The following is a 20,217-nucleotide window of genomic DNA, read 5'->3' as shown; positions in this document are numbered from 1 at the left end:
GCAAATTTTCTCTCTCTCTCACTCTCTTCTTTTTTTTTTGTGATTAATAAGGGAAGGAGCAAACTTTCTCCCTCTCTCTTCTTCTTTTTGTGATTAATAAGGGAAGAAACAAACTTTCTCTCTTTCTCCCTCTCTCACTCACTCGTTTCCCTTGTTCCTGTTTTCTATTTTTCCGTTTTCGCATTACACGAATCGACGAGCACAAAGTAGGTACAACACAGAACCGGCTGCACCGAATTTATTACCCCGAGGGTGACGAAATTGACCCCGAAACAGCAATTATCCTACGCGACGATTATCTGACCGGCTACCCAGCGAATTTTCGATTTTTTAATAACTCAGCTTTTAATATAATCGATAAAATCGATTTTTTAATAACAGCTTTTTCCATAAGAGAACTGGCGAGAGTTATTTTTCATATTGCTGCTTGCAAAACGAATATTCATTTTCATTTTCTTCTGCACGTATAAGGTCCTACAGATACAGTATTTTCATCACCGTCAAAAGAAAATACATTTCTACCTTCGTACTTCAGATACAAACGAAATTATTTTAGGATGAAATAATTTAAACGTAGAATTTCTCTTCGGTAATTCAAGAATATTAAAAGAAACTCATGTATATAATGCTGTTTAAGAAAACGCGAGATAACTCTAGTTCTTATATGGAAGAAAAGATACTTTCAAAAAATTTTTCTTACACGAATAAGTATGAGAACCAGTCAGATTTACAGACCACGCTGTATATAATATTAATATCCTTAGTAATTAATATTTGCATATATCGAGTGAAACGAAGTATAGGTGTCACATGTAGATGATATATCGTCCTTCTTATTCCAACATTCATGATTCACGAATATGCGATTCGATAAATTACGATATACAGTAAATTCTCTACAAGTGTCAGTCAGTTTGGATTCTACAAGTGACATTGCTGCGCCCATCAGTCAAGCGTGTAACGCTACACCAGTCGGTTTCCTTTACGAGATTTCACGGCTCCACAAATCATAATAGAAAAATATAATTTCTTTAATTTTACTTTTATTCATCTGGAATTTTTTTTAACATGTTGCTGAGATTTTTCTGGTGAAAATGATATCAAACACGACATAATTTGAACAACATTTACTTATTCACTGTCTGGCGTGACAGTAAACGTGTTAATAAGTAAATGTTATTCAAATTATGTCGTGTTTGATGTCATTTTCATCAGAAAAAATCTCATCAATATGTTAAGAAAAATTTCGGGATAAAAAAACGTTAAATTAAAAAAGTTGGTATTTAAATCGCTCGGTTGCCTCGACTCACGTTTCATGCTTATCTTTTATTCGCTGTCCTTGTCTACGTTCGGCAAACTACAAAGGCGGGCGCGAGGCTCGAAAACGTAGTCCCTGACTCTACAAGTGTCAGGTTTAGCTTCCTTGCGGACTGACACTTGTGGAGAATTTTCTGTATTCACAATTGAATGTCAAGTGCAATTTAATACTTCTGAGAATAAAAATTCTTCGAACATTCTCACAGATATCAAGAAAAAATGAAATCAGAAATTTAATAAAATATTTGAAAATTCAGTTACCATAAGAGGAACAATACTTCACGTAACTTAATCTACCGACACGAAGAAAGTAAAAAAATACGGCTTAACGATTTTTTCAATAATTCGTTTGGGCAATATGTATCGATTATAAGTATCGATAGATTTTCAAGTATATCGTAATTAACAATTTATCTACGCCTCGATTGATCGTCGTTCAAGTTAGACGATCGCATAAATCATTCCACGACTTGAACGATATTTGTTGTGTACAATATGATAATGAGATATCGTGCGCCAATTCTAATACTACGTAAGATCTAGGTCACTAATAAGCTTCTAATGATCCAGAGTCATTCCTAAGGCGAGGAATGCAGCCACTTCGTGGATATTCGTCATTTAAAATAAATGGAACAAACATGCAGATGTTTACACATTCTGCTGTCACATGAAACGAAGAAATACCAATTGAGAAGTAACATGTTGACTAATGTGTGCTCGAACATGTTAACAGCTTCACCTCTACGTTTTACGTCTGACAATAAAAATTCTGGTTTACGATTCATCTGCGAATCACGTTTAATTTAGTACGATAAATTATGGAACGAAGTGAAAAAGAAATCAAATTTAATGCAGTACAAGTTTTTTGCGAATATACTCGTGTTTTTCTAAAATTTAAAGTGAAGCACCGTTCGGTGAATAATTTGAAGTTAACGTTCCTCGTCACTCAAAGATACTAGAGTTATTCTTTTTATTGTCTCCAAACCATTTCCAAAATTCTAAATTTACACCATTCAAATCCCCTGAAATACCATTCCTCGAAACTGTAATCATAATAATTTTAATATACCCATGCCTTCCTAAAACGTAAACTAAAGCACCATTCGGTGAATAATTCTGTGATAACATTCTTTATCGCTCAAAAATACTAGAATCACACTTTTCATCGTCTTCAAACCTCCATTCCCAAAATTCTAAGGACTACCGTTGAAATTCAGCGAATAATTCGACAGTAACATTCCTTATCGCTCAGAAATACTAAAATCACACCTCTCGCCGTCTTCGAACCTCCATTTCCAAAATTCAAAAATACTCAAAAATACCAAAATCATACCTCCATTTCCAAAATTCTAAGCACGACTAGATTTCTACCACTGAAATTCTCCGAAACGCCAATTTTTCTTCCATATCAACCACGAAGAAATTTTTCAATCGTTCTAATCATTCCTCGAAACAATTGTCCTAATAATTATTGAAAAAAAAAAAAAAAACAGATATCCCTGGAAATCTTAGAAATCGAGTAAGAGGCAACATAGTGTTTCGGCCACGATCGAGCGACTCGAGAGTGGCTGGAAATTAAATAATGTTCCCCGTATCAGCCGTTATCTATTTAGGCTTGCTCAGGCTATCGCTTGTTTGCCCGGGGAGCCCAGTTACGCTTTCGTGTTCTCGAAAAGCAGGAATTCGTGGCGCGACACACTGGCCATCGCTCTCCTGTGGTATTTAAAACTCTCCACGGACTGGCCGTCTGATTTCTCAACGACGCACGAACCCCAACAGCGGAGGAATTCTCTCTCTCTGCTTCCTAGTCGCTGCGTTTGCGAAACGCCTCCGGTTTTCACGACGAAGTCTCGACCACGCGCAATTCGACACTCAAACACCGCTTGCGATGTTGTTTCGACTTCGAGACGCCTCTGAACGATTTAAACGGGGCCACGTTTCCGCGTTTCGACCGACCAGTTGGTTAACCCTTTCGAACCTCGACAATTTTTCCTTCACGGTCGTTTCACAGTCGATATTCCCAAAAATTGACAAGGGTATTACTATTTCAAGAATGGTTTTCCTCGATTTTCGTTTCAGAGTCGATACTTCCAAAAATTCAGGAGGGTGTCTGTGCTATTTCAAAAATGATTTTCAAGTCTGAACAATTTTTCCTCGATTTTCACATTTGAAAGTTGATATTTCAAAAATTGAAAAAGATGTTTGTACGGTTTAAAAAATTATATTACTTTCTAATATCGTATTTAATTTTCTTTTTTCTTGGTTAAGAGTGAGCGAGTGCCAGTGCTCATTCGGGTACCTTTTTTTTATAATCCTCCAGTCTATTTTCGAAGTTTTCTCTTTTTAATTACTGTACTTCCCAAGCTACACATATCGAAGTAGCAATAAAGAAAAATTAAGAAAACTGATTATTATCTAGAAAAAAAAAAAAATTGCCAGCTAGATTCACGCATCAGCTACTTTTGAATAATAATAGAAGGCAATAAAACGTATTAAAATAATGCGACTCCGAAAAAGAACAGACACGTCAACGCCACATAAATTTCACGCTTCCAACTGTGCTCTGATAAATCAGATTGGTTTCGTACAAGGTTTTGTAAAATCTCATCTCTAAGGGACTCGTCTCGACGTTTTAATCCAAAGTGACGCGAATTCCAAAGACTATTTTTCAACCAAATACCTAACACCTTCCACATCTGACATACCGATCCATGAAATCGATGAAATTACGCTTTTACAATCGGTTTTTTCTTCTTTTTCTTCGATTCGAATACCGTCATTTGTTTATTTCAATTTCGTCAATTTTCTGAATCATTATTTAGCACTGACAACGGCACAATCGGGAAAATATAAATTTTACAGGAAAAGCAGTGTAACATTCGCATTCATTCGACGATGGAATACTGTTCGCGTAATCTGATCTGCTTTCTGGTGCGAAACTAGATAGAGATGTGTCATTTTACGTGATAAAAATATTACATCTATGCAGTCTACGCGAAAAACGTTAAAATTGACATTTCTCTACGTTACGTGTTATTTTTTAATTACGTTTCTGCGTTATTTCGTGATGCGCCGTCGACAGCAAGTGGTGTTATCGTAAAAATTTTTCTCGATCTCGTTCTTTTCTCTCTCGGAAATCTAGTCGAAGTAAAAGCTGGCGAAATTTAAATGTCTTGCGACAATCGGAATTTTTTAAAAACCTCGAGAATGCTGATGTTTATCGATGAAATAACTGTGTCACCGAAATCCTTTCGATAGCGCCGATTTTTACCTGATAACGAACAGCGCGTTCGTATTCTGATTTGAATTGACAACACATCAATGGCCCGATTAGATAGTAAATAAAGAATGACCTGATTATTATTTGCTCAATTTTTTCAGTACCCAGTGCAAATCTGCGAATTTAATTTATCAACTGTGATAATTGCAGAAATTTACTTTTTATCTACTCTTATGATAAGATTGATTTTGAAATGTAGAAAACATTTCATTTCAATTGTGATACATTTGTATCGTCATACTGAAACTTTTATCTCAATCTTTCTACGATTCTCGAGATTCCTTCAGAAATTTTCTACTATTAATTTTACAAAATGCGTCGATGTATCTATCAAAAAATTAGAGAAGTTTCTGAAAACATTAAACGTGTAAATTTACGAGTTCACTCGAAAATTGCAGAACTTTAATTTGCTCTCCTTCGATAGGATTAATTTGAAAAACTGAAATTAAGAATCTAAGAAAATGTTCAATTTTAACTGTGAAGCTTTCACTTCAATCTTGATATAAATATCGCGTCTAACTACAATTTTACAAAGTATATCAATACACTTTCATAAAATTAGAGAAGTTCCTAAAGAAAACATTCAAAGTGCAGATTTACGAGTTTACCCGAAAATTGCAGAACTTTAATTTGCACTCCTTTGATAAAAATCTAAAATTAAGAATCTAAGAAAATGTTCAATTTTAACCGTGAAGCTTTCGTTTCAATCTTGCTACAAATCTCGAGTCTTTATTCCCAAGAATTTCTAATTACAATTTTACAAAATACATTAATGAATTAAAAAAAAAAAAGAAACAAAAACAAATTGCAGCAATCTCAAACCGACTGCAAAGAACCAGCAAACAATGAAATAAAAAAAAGAATAAATCCGACAAGGATTGTAACAGTCTGACACTGCAAAGAATGAAATAAACAACGAACTGCTCCACCACGTTTGCCGGTAATCTTACATTCCATGAATGTGAAAGAAGCCCAATGAGAGAGATCTCGTAACGTTGCACGCGTTCACATCGAAAAACAAGCTAAACACGCGTAACGCTGGTTCGCGCGGTGATCGATAAGAGACTATCGACAGGACAGGTTATCAGTGGCCGGAGAATTCGGCCATTTAACGGTCCCGTTGTGGGACAACTGAAAAATAGACGCGTTTAGATTCCGATAGTGTGTTCCATTTCAACCGTTTTGCCAAATGTTTCCGAGCGAGGGAGAAGTGTACCGTAAATTTCTCCTATGAAAGTTTCATATGGCATTAACATATAGGCGTGCGAATCGATATCGAAGGGCGATACATTTTAAACGAGAAAGGTAAAATTCAAGGCAGCTTGCACTGCTCTCACCGTGTGCCTGACTCAGCTGACAAATTGTTTTCGACCGCGGAACAGAAATAACAAGATTGAACGCAAAAATAGACGTACACTTCTATTGTCAATTAACGAGACTTTGAAATGTTGAAATAAAAATTGCACTGTGCGGCACATATCAAATGTATTTTGTTAACTAGAAAAGTGTTTTTTTGGAAATTTGAATTTTTGCCTTTCTCAGGATTTTTCATGTCCACTTTTCAATTGCAGGGAAAAATTATTTTGTTAATAAAGAAGATTTTGGTAACTAAGGAATTGTTTTCTTGAAATTTTAATTTTTGCCTCTTGCAAGATTTTTATATCCAGTTTTCAATTGCGGAAGAAAATTGCGAGAAAAACGAATCTTTGGATGAGAATAAAAATACCTTGTTACTAGATTGCGAGAAGATTTAATAGTTAAATTCCTTGGAAAATTTCTAGTCAATATTCTTCAACAGAATCCTAACGGAGCATCCACCGAATGCGTAGAATTTTATTAAGATTGTCGAAACGAGTGAATCTCGAAAAATGAAGATTTCACCGAAAAGTGCAGAAATAGAATTTCGATGAAAATCGAAAGAAACGAGAAAAAAAGGGAAAAAATTCTGTAGCTTTTGAACGGAATTCTACGAAAGCTCCAAGAGATCTTTCTACGATTCGACAAAAGAAAGCCGAACCCCGCTCGTTATCGTCAATTTATCGCACGGGGATCTTTTTCTATAGATAGAAAAGGTGGAAGGTGTATCAGCCATGTGACTCTGCACCAAAAATCTACTCACGATACTCCACTATACTACCTGAGGACTTATCGTGTAAGGAGCTGCAATTAGCGATAAGCCCGGTGTGTTTCATTAACGCACAGTATTTTATCAGCAGAAGGTGATAGTGTTTACTAACAGGATTTTCCTTATTTCTGCTATCGCCAATAGGAAAAGGAATATCGCGGGCCTCGACGACGTTTTCAGTACAGTTAGAAAGTGTAAAGTAGAATAGCAAACATTCTCTCTTCGTTTCCTTGTTTATTCGTTTCACGCGACAATCTCAAGTTGTATTATTGCACTTGCTATCACAGCTCTACGATATTCTTTTTATTTCTGGTATTACAAACAGGCGAAAACTTTGGAGCAGTTTTTCATTTGCTTGCCTAATTTTTCAGAAAAATGATTTTTAACGTGAAATTAAAAATATATTACGTTAATAATGCATTAATAATGGTTTACGTTGAACGAGTTCAGTGCAATGTTCAGCTGGTAATCTTCATACTTTGTTTTATGAAATAACACGAATACTACACTTGCAATTTAATACATAAACCTAAACATCCAAGCACGTTTCATTCCCATTCACAAAGTTTACTGATTTCTGCACTGCAGTATGTAACATAATTTACATTAACAGTTCGATCACACACAGGATGTGTCTCATACACCGTAATCAACAGTGGTACTTTTACGTTCATCACATTATCCTACATTTTTTACTTATTTTTTTGTAAAAAAGAAAACTACCTTTCTGTCGGTCGCGCTACAATTTACCAGACACCGTGTATATCTTTCACGCGAACCTTCCAAACTCTCCGCTTCAAATGTTCACCTTCCAACAATATCAAGCGCCACCCAAAAAATTTATAGTGATATTTCCAAGAACCACGTTTATCGAGTAACCTTTCGTCGATTGTACCACGATTTACAGGACACCCTGTATATCTCTCACCTTCCAACAGCACACCGTTCGTCGAACAGTTCTACCTCCAAATTTATCCACTTCCACGCAAAATGAATCATCGACATTTCCAATCAGCGATTAAATTATAAACCACCCGTCAATCTTTAACCGTTTGAACAAAGAAAAAAAAAGAAGAAAAAAAAATGATCCTCCTTAAGGAGGACGTGGCCGGCCACCAGGGTTCAGCGAACAACAATAAGCAGGAACAAAAGCAGTGGAGTGTCTGGTTCTATGAACACTTACCCATAAGTCATCCATGGTGATGGAGTTGTCTGTGTAGAAAACAAGCACCTCCGCCGTGAGCGGCGATGGTTCTCGCAATTTCGAGGCGAGAAGCAGGCAGGCAGTTCCTAGCAGCTGCAGCTGCGACTTCCTGATCGGGCAGATCGAGAGGAACCTGTCGACGTAGTTCATCGACAGGGGAAAGACCTCGTCCTGGCACTTCTGCTCCTCGCATACCTGTCACCGATCATCAACCAACAGATTAGAATCGTGTCTTTGCCTCGTCGACCCATCAACCGTGTGGACCGTTCGAACAAAAGGCGAAGGGGTTGCTTTAAACAATTTGTCCCTTTTTGCGGTATTTTCACAGCTCGACGACGAGACGTGGACGACGACGACGCCTGGTAATCCCGGGAAGGTATCGATACCTGCACGTGAATTAGATGGAACGCGGGGTACAGTTATGCCGAAGGTGAGCAGAGGTTCGTTTTAGTGGCATGCTGTGAAGGGGAGCTTGGCTTGATGGGGTTTAATAGACGTACAACGTGGACCAAAAGTTTGGAACCACTGGGCGCGTTGGCGAAAGCTAGGCAAGAATTTTGCAGAAAGATGTTGGCGATTTTTATTTTTCAACCACAGACGCGTACGTAGGTGTGTGTGTTTAAGACATTTTATTTATAAAATTACCATGTTATACAAAATTGAGATATCTAATCATTTTATTTTATGATGTATTTGTGGAAATCGCGAAGAAAATTGCAAAGGTCACTGTATACAACTTTTCTATCTGAGCTCGTAACGAAAATTTAAAAAATACGTTTTGTAGATCTGTGTCAATTATACAGATGCTGAAAATTTCATCGAAATCGGTTACTGTCGCTATGAGTTACAAACGGTTAAAGATTGTGAAAATCGCACCATTTCACTGAGGATTCTTACATCTTTCGATGCCTGCCGCTTGTTCCTCCATCAACCGATTTCGACGAAATTTTCAGCATGTGTATAATTCACATAGATCTACAAAACGTAGTTATTAAATTTTCGTTAAAAGCTCAGACAAAAACAGTTGTAAACAGTGACCTTTGCAATTTTCTTCGCGATTTCCACAAATTGCAATTTTTGTCATCTAGTGAACTAATCCTAACTTCTCAAAACAACTCGTTTGGCCCAATTTTAAGAACAGGTATTACGTTTTATAGGGTGTACGAATACTTTTTACATTCACTGTAGTTAAAGCTAGAGCTGCTGGAATTCTTTACTAGGTCGCAACAGTGAAATGAAAATTCAGACTTATTTTTGAGACGAGTGTGGTTTGTTAGTTTTTCTAGTCTAACTTGCAGAAACGAAGCAGACTGACATTGAACCCAGCAGGATTAATTGAAAATGTGTGAAAAGTTGGAACTGCAAAATTAATTCGGAATTTGTAAAAAGTTTGCAAAAGAAATTCATAGAAAAATTGGCGACAGATTCGATATTGGTGTCAACTGACAAGTGGTCTGAGACTTTTGGCTGGTAGTGTACGAGAGGGCTTTGGAGACACGAATTAAGGATATCTATTATGGCTGATTATTCTATTACACCTTTCTGTTATTCTGTCTATTCAGCTTTCGTCCTGTTAGCGGTAGAATTTACGGATTTGTAGGTATACTTTTTGTCTCCCGATGATTAGTGTAGAGAATTATCGAAACAGGTAGCCAGATCGTAAAACAAGGATCGTTTATGCTACTTGAAGAAATACCCTCAATTTATTCTCGATATAGAATAGCTCTTTGTCCTTTGGCAAAGTTTACAGAGTTTACAACGCAAATCGGTTTATTCATTAATATCGTATAACGAAACGAAACAATGTAACATTTCTTTGCGAAAAGTATATCGAACCTATAACTTCAATTCTATTTTACTTCGAGAAGATTAAAAATAAGAATAAGCTGAATCTATTGAAAATTCTACCTGAAATACAGCTTTTTCAATTTGTTATACAGTGTGCAAGAGAAGTTCCAGGACTCGGATTACAGAAATATTTGATTTTAAGTACTGACATTTCTTTCTTTTTTCTCATTTTTCACATTTTAGACGTTTGACTAAAGGCAAGACTAGGCAAGGTTTGACTAGGCAAGATTGCGAAATTATAAATCTTGCTTCGATTCCACGGCGATAAATTATGAAATTTGTTAAACAGTGGTTATTTGCATTCGAAGGTAAAATCTCGTAAGATCGAGAAAACTTGTACACCGTGTTAATATCGTTGATTACGCGGAATACGACGAAACAAGAGTGAAACGTAGAGAAAGAGAAAAAGAGCGAGCACGTCGGACCGGATTTCCTCTCTTCGTATTTTAACATCGTGGCTTTGGCTAATCGATCACCCTAGGGCACAGGTCGGGGACCTCGGTTTTTGTTTTCAAAGCGTCCTCGAAGAGAAGATACAATCGACAGAGTCGATGCTGAGGAAGAGTACAGCGAGCTTTCGACGTGGAACGAAATTCCAGTTCGACGGGTCGAAATAATTGTTCACTAAGCGGTCGTTTCGTTTAAAGTTCGATGAGAATAAATAGGAAACGGTTTCAACCAGTTTTCGTCGCAGATAAGAGTAACTCTTTCAAAGCAGCATGGTGAATGTCGTTTTGTTCGTTCATTTATCAGATATGATGTCAGTTTCGTTAACGAAATGGTAATAAATTATTGTTCCTTTTGGACGAAATGAAAATTTGCTAAACGATCAAAATCGCTGTGAATTCAGAAAGGAATTGTTAAGGTAAACTTTGCCCCTTTTAACTCTATGGAGAAGGAGGAGCCAAAAATGTAAATAAAGTTTCAAACTTCAATTTTCTTCGTGAAATAATTAGCATAATCTAGTTTTGTGTTAGAGAGCACAGATAATCGAACAGGAAAAATCGATTAACAATTAGCGGCTAAGAAAAATTGAAAAATAAAAATATTAATAAATTTCTGTTCAATATTAATATTAGGAAAATATTTCAAAACAGAGTTACTCGATTATCCAAACAGCGTATGTCGCAATTAGCTCAAATAATCAAAATTCTACAATAAAAACAGCGACTGAAGAAAATCGCTAAATTTCTGTTCAATATTGATATTGACAAAATATTTCAAAGCAGAATTATTCAATTAGCTGAAACAATCAAATTAGATATCCTGCTTATTTGTCTCAATCGAGATTCAATTAAACCTTCCAACAGCTTCATCTTCTTCCAGCTATAAGTGCTATTAAATTCCAACAAACATTCCAGCAACCTATCCACAACCATAAACCACATTTCCCCAGGTAATTACAAGCTTTCACCAGGACACAAATTCATAACCCCTGCCTGTCGATCTAATTCTCAATCAACAGGCGGCTTCGCTCCCAATAACCGGTTTATCAATATCCTAAACACTCCAAGGTCCCCAATGTAAACATTTTCGGGACTGTTCGTGTTGCACGTGGCTCACGTGGAACGAAACGCCGTCGTTTGACTTCCGGAACGGAGAGGGCTGACCGAAATTTTCCATTGTGATTCACAGAAATCCCACCAGTTGCTTTTTCTACCGGCTAAAGTGCAGCCGTACGAATCGGCCAGCGGCGACTTATTGAGCGTGACCGACGTTTCTACCCTTTACCAACACCCCACACCCTAATTGCTCCGTGACGCGTATACCACGACCAATTAGTACCGGCGACTTAACGAAATAATTGTCCGCGCCCTCTCTCTATCATCGATTAAACGCCACGTTAGGGGGGTGCATGCGTTAAAGATGGAGCGGACGGTGAAATTTCTGCGGTGCATACTTTTAACGGCTTCGAGGTGAATCGGGAGAAACATTTTGGAAGTAAAGGGGTGATGTGTTTTTGCCATAGGAAGAAATTATGCATGCGGGTGATCTTTAAATTGAGAATTCATTGCGAAGGATTATCGGGAATTTTGTGAATACGAATCGAAATTAGCGTGTGAATTTTGAAATGAAAATTATTGCTAAAGGATTACCGAAAATTTGGAAGTTTTGTGCTTTTTAAAATGAAAATCAATTGCAAAAGGACTCTTAAAAATTTGGAAATTTAATGGATATAAAGTGAATAATCGTATAAATAATTGCATTGGGAGAGATTCGAGGAAGTTGCCATTTAGTGAAAACAGGCTACTCCAAGGAAGAAATCTTTATTCGCGTTTAAAAGAATTTCGAAAAATTAGAACAAAGGTGGAAAACTGGAATTAACTGAAATGAACAAAAAATATAAATTTCATCGCTAATTCTTCAAATAAAGAAAATCCTTGCAAGTGGTTTTCTTCTTTCTTTCAACTAATTTCACGATAAACATTCTCAAGTACATCGAAACAATTTATCCCTGGAAATATCATTTCTCAGAGTATTTCGTATAACTTACGACCGAGCCTTAGAATGCAAAATCCACGGAACGTGAATCCTTTTCTCTACTTCTCTACTTCAAGTTAACGAGACAGAGCCCCGTTGAATTACATTGGACGCTGAAAGACGGACTGAAAATCTTCGCATCGAGTAAAAACTGCACTCTTATCTGGAAAATAAGAAATATCTGGAAAATTAACGGAGATTCTAGAAATTCCAACAACTGAACTTCGATGCGATTAACCGACAATTATATCAAACACAGTACTTCTTTAATCTGGGAACAAATTTCCTTTACTCTCTCTTTAATAAGCTCCTCTATTAAAAATTACTACTACCTCTAAGGAAACATTTCTAAGCTTCTCTTATCACCTTCTGCCTGATTACTCAACAAGTGAATTTTCATGAAATTAATTGACAATTAAATGAAACACCAAAGAAACACCAAATTAAATTAAAAATCGTGTTCCTTCGTATTGTACTAAACCATTCTTTACTCTCTCTTCAATAAGCTCCCCTATTAAGAATTATCATTATCTTCCTGTATCTAAACAAGCATTTCTCACATTTTCTTATCACTTTCCGCCCAATTATTTCTGAAACAGTGTTTCCGAAAATTTTCCACGATATTTCTCTCAAAAGCACCGAGGTTTTCACGTGGTCCTTTCCACGAATCGACCCCGCCTAGCTGTACCTTCTAAGGGTGGCGATTTATGGCGTCGTTTCTGTACATTTAAGACACACAGTGTGTGGCACAGATGCGTTTCACTTTGCTGCACGTACCGCTATTCGAATTTTAATCCGTGGAAAAATACACACTCGATACCTACGAACTAAAAATTCAGACCTACCTAAATTAACTTAATATTGATTAATTTAACGAGTTAGAACGTAATTATCCGAATTAATTTCTGAAATTTTACTAAAATATTGAAAGCACCGTTCTTTCACGTCTGATTACCAGATGAACCGAACGAGCAAATTGTACACATCGTTATCTTCGTTATTCGTAAATTAACAATGCCATAACCGTGTCCAAAAATACATGGAAAAGTACCCGAGAAATTTATCTACGTTTAAATACAGCCGCAGCAGAGAGAGTCAACAGAAGAAGGACATTTCATTCGACGAAAGAAGAAAGTCCGTTTTTTTTTTTTCTTCGTCACGTTGCAAAATGGAAAAAAGGAGAATTGAAGAAGCGTTGGTCGATTACAGGCGTGCATCTGTTCAAATATATGGAAGAAAGCTGGGTCGGAAATTGGTGGTTCGATATCTTCGTTGGAAAGAGGAACCGACGTTTTCAAGTTGGAATTCAGAAGATAAAATGAAACTTCGTCTGTATCTACATAGAATGGTCGTTCGTCACCTAACAACACGCTGATAATTATTTTCGTGAATGGTTTCGAAATTTCATCTCGAAACGTACGAAACTCCATAATCTCTCTGCTATTTTTTCGTATTTTTTTTATTTTTTTTTCTGGAAGTTTGTAAAATCTGTGTCGATGCAACGTGCTCTTTACGATGTTCCATTTAACTGAACTTCGTACACTGCCACTCCCAAGTATTTGCCCGTTTAATTTTACCGTATTATTTTAGTTTAAAATCGTGAACTTCCTTCTTTTATTTGTCTGACAAATTTTGCGAAAGAATTATATTCTTAAAATCCCGTGCTTAGTTGTTCTCTTATTTATGTGACACATTTTGCAGAAGAACTGTATTTTCCAAAATCCTCAATTTCCTTCTTTCGTTTCTTCGCTGAAAAATGTGAAAATTTGTCAAAAGAATTACATTTTCAAAATCCTGAACTTTTTTTCTTTCTTCGATACGTTTTGCAAAAGAATCGTATTTTCTTCTGTTTCTTCACCGAAAAATGTGACAAATTTGTCGAAAGAATTCCTTTTCTTAAAAATCCCCAATTTCTTTATCGAGAAATAAATTTTTGAAATTCTCAGCTTCTCCCTTGGAAGCTGTTTAACTAAAGTTGCTTACTGAAATAAAGAACGGCACATTACACGCGACATTTCTTCGCGATTAAAAAAGGTACGATATCAACGTAAAGCTTCGTTTCACGCACAAGTTACTGCAAAAAGATCTACGAATTTATCTCTGTTTATTTAGAAGACCAACTCCACCTTTCCAGTTGCAGTACAAATTGCCACCACAGTCGACAATGTAGATTATTGTTATTTGCCGCGGAAACAGAAGTTACCGGGCGCCGCACACGAACCTTAAGGACACTTTACACTCCGCTATCAATATTAAGAAGCAGCTTTCAACAACCGTTTGCCGATCCTCAAACATTCGGTATATAGTTGAGGGCCAGATAGCGGTTTCTATGTTGGTTATCTGTTTCGATAAACTTTAATCCGTCCCTCGACATGCCAGATCCGACGAAAGAAAAGAAAAGAACGTATTCGACGCGCGGGGGTCAGTCAACAATATTCTATCGTTTCTCCACAAAGTTGTACATCAGGTCATCCCCCTAAGTTCGTGTCGAATTTTCTAATTTATCACAGATCGATATTTCCAACGATCCTTTAAATTTGATAGGAACAAAAAAAAAAAATAAGCGACTTCTTTTTTCTTTTGGAAGACCATTATTATATCATCGTTGTAGAATTTCCTTGGATTTTTGCTAAAATATTTTTCACTTTCGGCAGGAATTTATAGAATTAAGATCCGTTACTTCGTACATCCGTGATGTTTCATCGAAAGCGCAATAATTCGGGCAATTTTATCAAAGCACGTACCTTTAAACGGATAAATGGTACTTGCTGCATAATTCTTTGCGATTTCAACGTGTTTCGTGATTCACGACGATTAGTAGAATTTTCGTCTAGAATGGAAATTAGAATTTTATCGAAAATAGTTGATAACGATTTTCCATCGATAGGAGATAACATACGCAATTCTTATTCAATTCTTTGCGATTTCAACGTGTTTTCTGATCTACTACGATTAGTATCTGTTAATCAATTTTCGAGTAGAATGGAAACTGGAGGTTTATCGAAAATCCTCTGTAACGACTTTCGTCGGTAAGAAATGACGTGCACAATTTTTACATAATCCTATGCGATTTCAGCGCGTTCTGTGTTACACAGATGTTTAGAGATTCGCAACAGCGATGAGAAATAAATCCTCGCCTAGAATAGAAATTAGAATTCTATCGAAAATAATTTGCAACGATTTTCAGAAATAAGAAAGGCCGTGCATAATTCTTACACAATTCTTCGGGCTTGTCGCGTGTTTTGTGTTACACAGATGTTTCCTAAATTACGACGGTTAGCAGAAGTGAATTTTCGAGCAGGAGAATAGAAATTCTGTTGGAAATAACTGAATATTTCTTTCTTTTTCACAACCACGAAAATTGTACTCGAGTCGAGATCAATTTTAATTCAACGTTTAAATGTCTTTCACCGACACGTACATTCGATTATGCTCTCGATATTTCGAGGTGAAGAGTGTGGAATTGGTTTGATACAGGGAAACAGGGAGTAAAACAGTAGAACCGAGTTGTTACTGATATATCAGAGAGTGCGCGAGAATTTTTGCGAGATATAATTAGAGAGCCGCTGATCAGCTCATCGTTATTCCTTTTTACGTGTGTTTATAGTTATTATGAAATTATTGTTATAAAATATATTGCTATTGAACTTATTATCACGTGTTATACAACCACAAAGAGATGTGTTTTCGTTGGGAACGATCTTACAAAATGTTGTAAATTTCAAGATAAAACGTGGCTGCCGGTGTATTTGAAATAAACACACACGTCGTAATTTTCAAGTACGCTATGAATAAACACTGTATCTACTAACGTGTTACATTTACGAACCGTTTTGACCGATACTGTAAGATGTAACCAATTAAAATGATATTACGCGAAAACCAAGTTAACGAACGTGCATCTGATACATGATAATTTATTCCGAACTACAATAATTAACGTTTCCGCTCTAAAAGGATTTCGTGAACGAAATACCATTGCTGAAGCAACTTCACTCTCATTAACACATTAAAGCAACGAAGAATTGAAATTATAAATGGAAACAAATTTGCAACGTTTACATTCTCCTCAAACTTCCGACAGACTCTTCAATTCTGTTGTAAAAAAAAAAAAAGATTAGAAATATCTGCGGCGCGTAATTTAGCTTCGACGAATTATTTCTCAAGGAAGTTTCTGCTTATTTAATCTTATGGACAATTTGACTACGAAGGTTCACTTTCATTTAAAAATAGATGAAAGTGAGTATAATTTTAAGATATTGAAAAATAATTGTCTGAGCTACGAAAGGGAGAAAGAAGAGCTTTAATGGAACATTTCGAAAGAGTCTATAGTGAAATAAGGAGATTTCAATTCTGTAATAAAAAATTGGAATAATTCAGTGCCTTTTTTTTTTTACAAAATCTTGACGATTTTATCGACTCGAAATGTATTTTCCATTTTATAGTTTCAGAGAGAGAATTCGCCAGTTACTCGATAAATGGAAAAATGATCGTCCAAAATAACAGAGATTATTTGGAACATCAATATTGTGGATCTTTTGTAACTAAATATCGAAGTTTGTAAAGAAAGGTACCGAATTCGTTTCTACACTTAGCAATCTCCCATATTTTCTTGTCCTGTCGACAATTTGGTTGACAAAAAAGTAGAAAAGTCCCATTCACCTTCACTACGAAGATTCACTTCCACCGCTCAGAAATAGCCAAAGCAAACATAATTTTCAGATATTCGAAACTAATTTTGCATCGAAATATTGAGAAAGAAGACAAAGAAGAGCCTCGACGCAACGTTTCGAAGGAGTCTGACGAGCCGAAGACACGGATAAAACGAATACGATTAAAAAATATTGAAAACTAATTTTCACGTGGAACGAGACAAAGGAGAGCCTCGATGCGAAATTTCAAAAGAGCCTGACAACGAAATATCGCGAGTTACGAGAAACACCGCCTACCTCTATCAATCCAGAACAAATTTTCCTCTTTTCTTGTTGGCAAAGCACGCGTGAGAACGAGATTGAAGGATGAGTTGGCCGATTCGGACAAAGTGAACCGGGTCCCTAATGCCAAAGAATTCAAAGCAACGGTCTTCGACGTGAGTGTATACACGACCCAGTCAAGTCACGTTCTCGACGTAGCCGCATGCTCCAAGGCCGACTTTACAAACCTCCTGATCGTTGCAATTAATCGTGCAAAAAAGAGAAGAAACAATCGACAGTCGAATAACGTGGGCCTTGAACCTCTAAATCGCGGGGAACTCGTGTCTGACGAAGAACTTCGGGATCGTTTAAGGAACTCCTAGAGGGCGTTCGTGATTGACACCTCTAATCTCGGTGTGATTAATCGGAGAACATCGATTCACGATGCGTGAAATTTAACTCTAACTCTTTGTAATGTATTCTGATCGTTACAGTATTTATGATCTGTTAGCGTCGAGTCCTCTATAGAGGAGACGCGGCGACTTCTAAGGGTCGCGGATCTAAGGGTCGCGACTTCTAAGGATCGCGACTTCTAAGGGTCGCGCGTGTGACCGATGACGCGAAGTCGTGGTGCTCCGTAGCACGTGTAAAGCGTTAACTCTTTGGGGCATAGTGGGATAAAAAGTGTCCCACCTTTTTGACACGTAAATATGCACGGTGGGATGTTTTTTACACCACCTCGAAAAATTACAAGTGCTACTGGAGCAGAGGTTGAAAGTCCCGCCTATTTAAACCAGTTAGCAATGGTCTTGTACTCTGTACCTCTATGTCTTGGGAAAAAGACGTGCTTTAACAAATACCATTCATGAATCAATATGGCACAGAGGGGCTGTTTAAGTCCCACGCTGTAATTAAAAATTTAATGACTTTGTTAAATTTTATAAAAATAAAATTTCTGTGCAACATAGATTTTTTATTTTCTAAAATTCCGTGCCTCAAACAGTTAAGGGTGCTCTCCAAGGATCTGGGCCACGGAGTGTGGGGGACCATGAGAGACGGCATGGCACTTACTTACCCCCAGAACCTTCGACGAACGCGCATCTAGCAATCTTTGTGTTATTATATCTAACATATCGTTTACCCTCCGTAGGTAATCTGGATCTTCGACGACCCAATTTCTGCGCAATTTCAAATGAATTTTCGTTTTTATTGAAAAATGTTTGAAACACTTCGCTTAGCGAACAATTGTACAATGTATATTTCAGGTTAAGCACATCAGTGTCATATTCTACTATCTCGAGAGGCACAACACACGACTTATGGCCAATTTAATTCCATTAATCGTACAATTACGAACGCGAATGAATTTTGCGAATCGATCGACTTTTTCAGATCCCGAATTGTTTGAAACCGGATCGTATACTAAAGGGTTACACGCCAACCGGCAAATAAATAAAAAATATAGCAGAGACTTTGATATCAGTGACCCACGATTTTTTCAAATTCTTTCAAAGCTTAAAACAGTCAAAAGAATTAGACTTGGATGACCAAGTTTGTCTAGGGAGTGTGAGAAAATGTTTGCCTACGAAGGATTACATTGTCACCGCATGAAATTCCCATTTTTATATGTGCCGTTTAAAAATTCGGTTCATCAAATTAAGGCGAATGTGTGTAAAGGATCGAATCAAATATTAAACTAAGACGGAAGTGTGCCGCAAGGCTGCAACATACAGCCCAAACAAATTTTCGGTCACTTGAATTTAGTTCCGAAAAGAAAAAGATTTCATTGCAAATTACAAGATTTATCTTTCTAACATAATTAAACGTCACGCAGTGTTCAAGATTACATTCAACATACACAGGATCCTGCTGTAATTTAATTACACTATCTGGGAACGACTTCGCGAGGATCCTTTACGCGAGATTCTTTTTTAATGGACTTGCAATTAGTAAGTGTTCGGTGTTTATGATACTGATTATACGATAAGCGTAAGTATTTCGGTACGATAGGTGGCACTTGTAAATTGATAAAAAGTGAAATCGTAAGTTTTCATATCAGATTAGACCGCGAAAGTACTTGACACAGTTTTAAAGAGAAAAAAAGAGCCTTACTCCAGATAGAACCGAAAACATACACGAGCCTTGAACGTCGAATTATTCGAAACGCATCCTTGAGATGCTGAGAAGCTAATCGAGATCCTGTTTTAAAAAGCTGTAGCGAGAAAGGAAAAGGTGGCTTTATTCGAATTTATTCCAAGTACAGCTTACGGTACGTATAAGACTGGATTTAACGTGAACGACGATCAGTGTTACGATTTTGTAAGAGAAATCAACACGTATTTATCGTGAAAATGTGGCTAATACGTATTACATAAGAAACGAACGGTTATCGTCTGTTTATAGATTAGATAAATACACTTGTGCTGTTCTCTATCAATATTTATAAAATGACCTATGCAACCTCGATTTTAAATATTACCAGCCTAGCTTTCTGTGACGAAATGTGACAGTGAAGGATTAATTGCCGATGGAATGCGATGATTTTCAGCAACGATTTCTAATTTAACGAGAGTTACATCATTAGAAAGCGTAAGGATCCGAGACTGTACGAATTTCGTCGCTTTCGACCGATTTCATTTCATTGTACAGAATCGAAACGAAGAGGAAAAGGTGAAAAGCGAGATAATGGGAAGAAATTCCATGTTATCAAGCTAATAATTAGAGAAAGATTGATATCAAGCTAATAATTAGAGAAATACGACAATATGAGATTAATTCAACGAAATGTGAAAATTTAGAATTTTATCAATATTTCCAGAATATCCCCGTTTCATCTTTGCATCCTTCGAATCACTATAAATTTAATCATCGTTAAACTTTTCACTTTCATTATTGTTAATATGCACATATTTTGGTAATTATATTTTACACGAATATTTTCCTTTATATTTCCAGAAATAATACATCTTTACATTTTTCGAAGCACTACAAATCTTATTATCGTTCAATTATCTAGTTTTATTATTCTCAACATTTTTGGAGACATTAA

The 20,217-nt window shown here is 36.5% G+C and overlaps 1 protein-coding gene across 1 annotated transcript in view; it reads right to left on the bottom strand.

The window, feature by feature from the left end:
- The window catches only part of LOC108572730 (G1/S-specific cyclin-D2), a 94,037-nt gene that overhangs the window by 46,184 nt on the left and 27,636 nt on the right, over positions 1-20,217 (bottom strand). Inside the window, exon 2 of the mRNA XM_017935008.1 lies at positions 7,906-8,121. Coding sequence (XP_017790497.1) covers positions 7,906-8,121 — 216 coding nt within the window. The remainder of the gene's footprint in view (positions 1-7,905; positions 8,122-20,217) is intronic.

Source organism: Habropoda laboriosa, unplaced genomic scaffold (assembly GCF_001263275.1).
Source record: "Habropoda laboriosa isolate 0110345459 unplaced genomic scaffold, ASM126327v1 scaffold22, whole genome shotgun sequence".
NCBI lineage: Eukaryota > Metazoa > Arthropoda > Insecta > Hymenoptera > Apidae > Habropoda > Habropoda laboriosa.
This window is presented reverse-complemented; position numbering and strand designations above follow the sequence as displayed.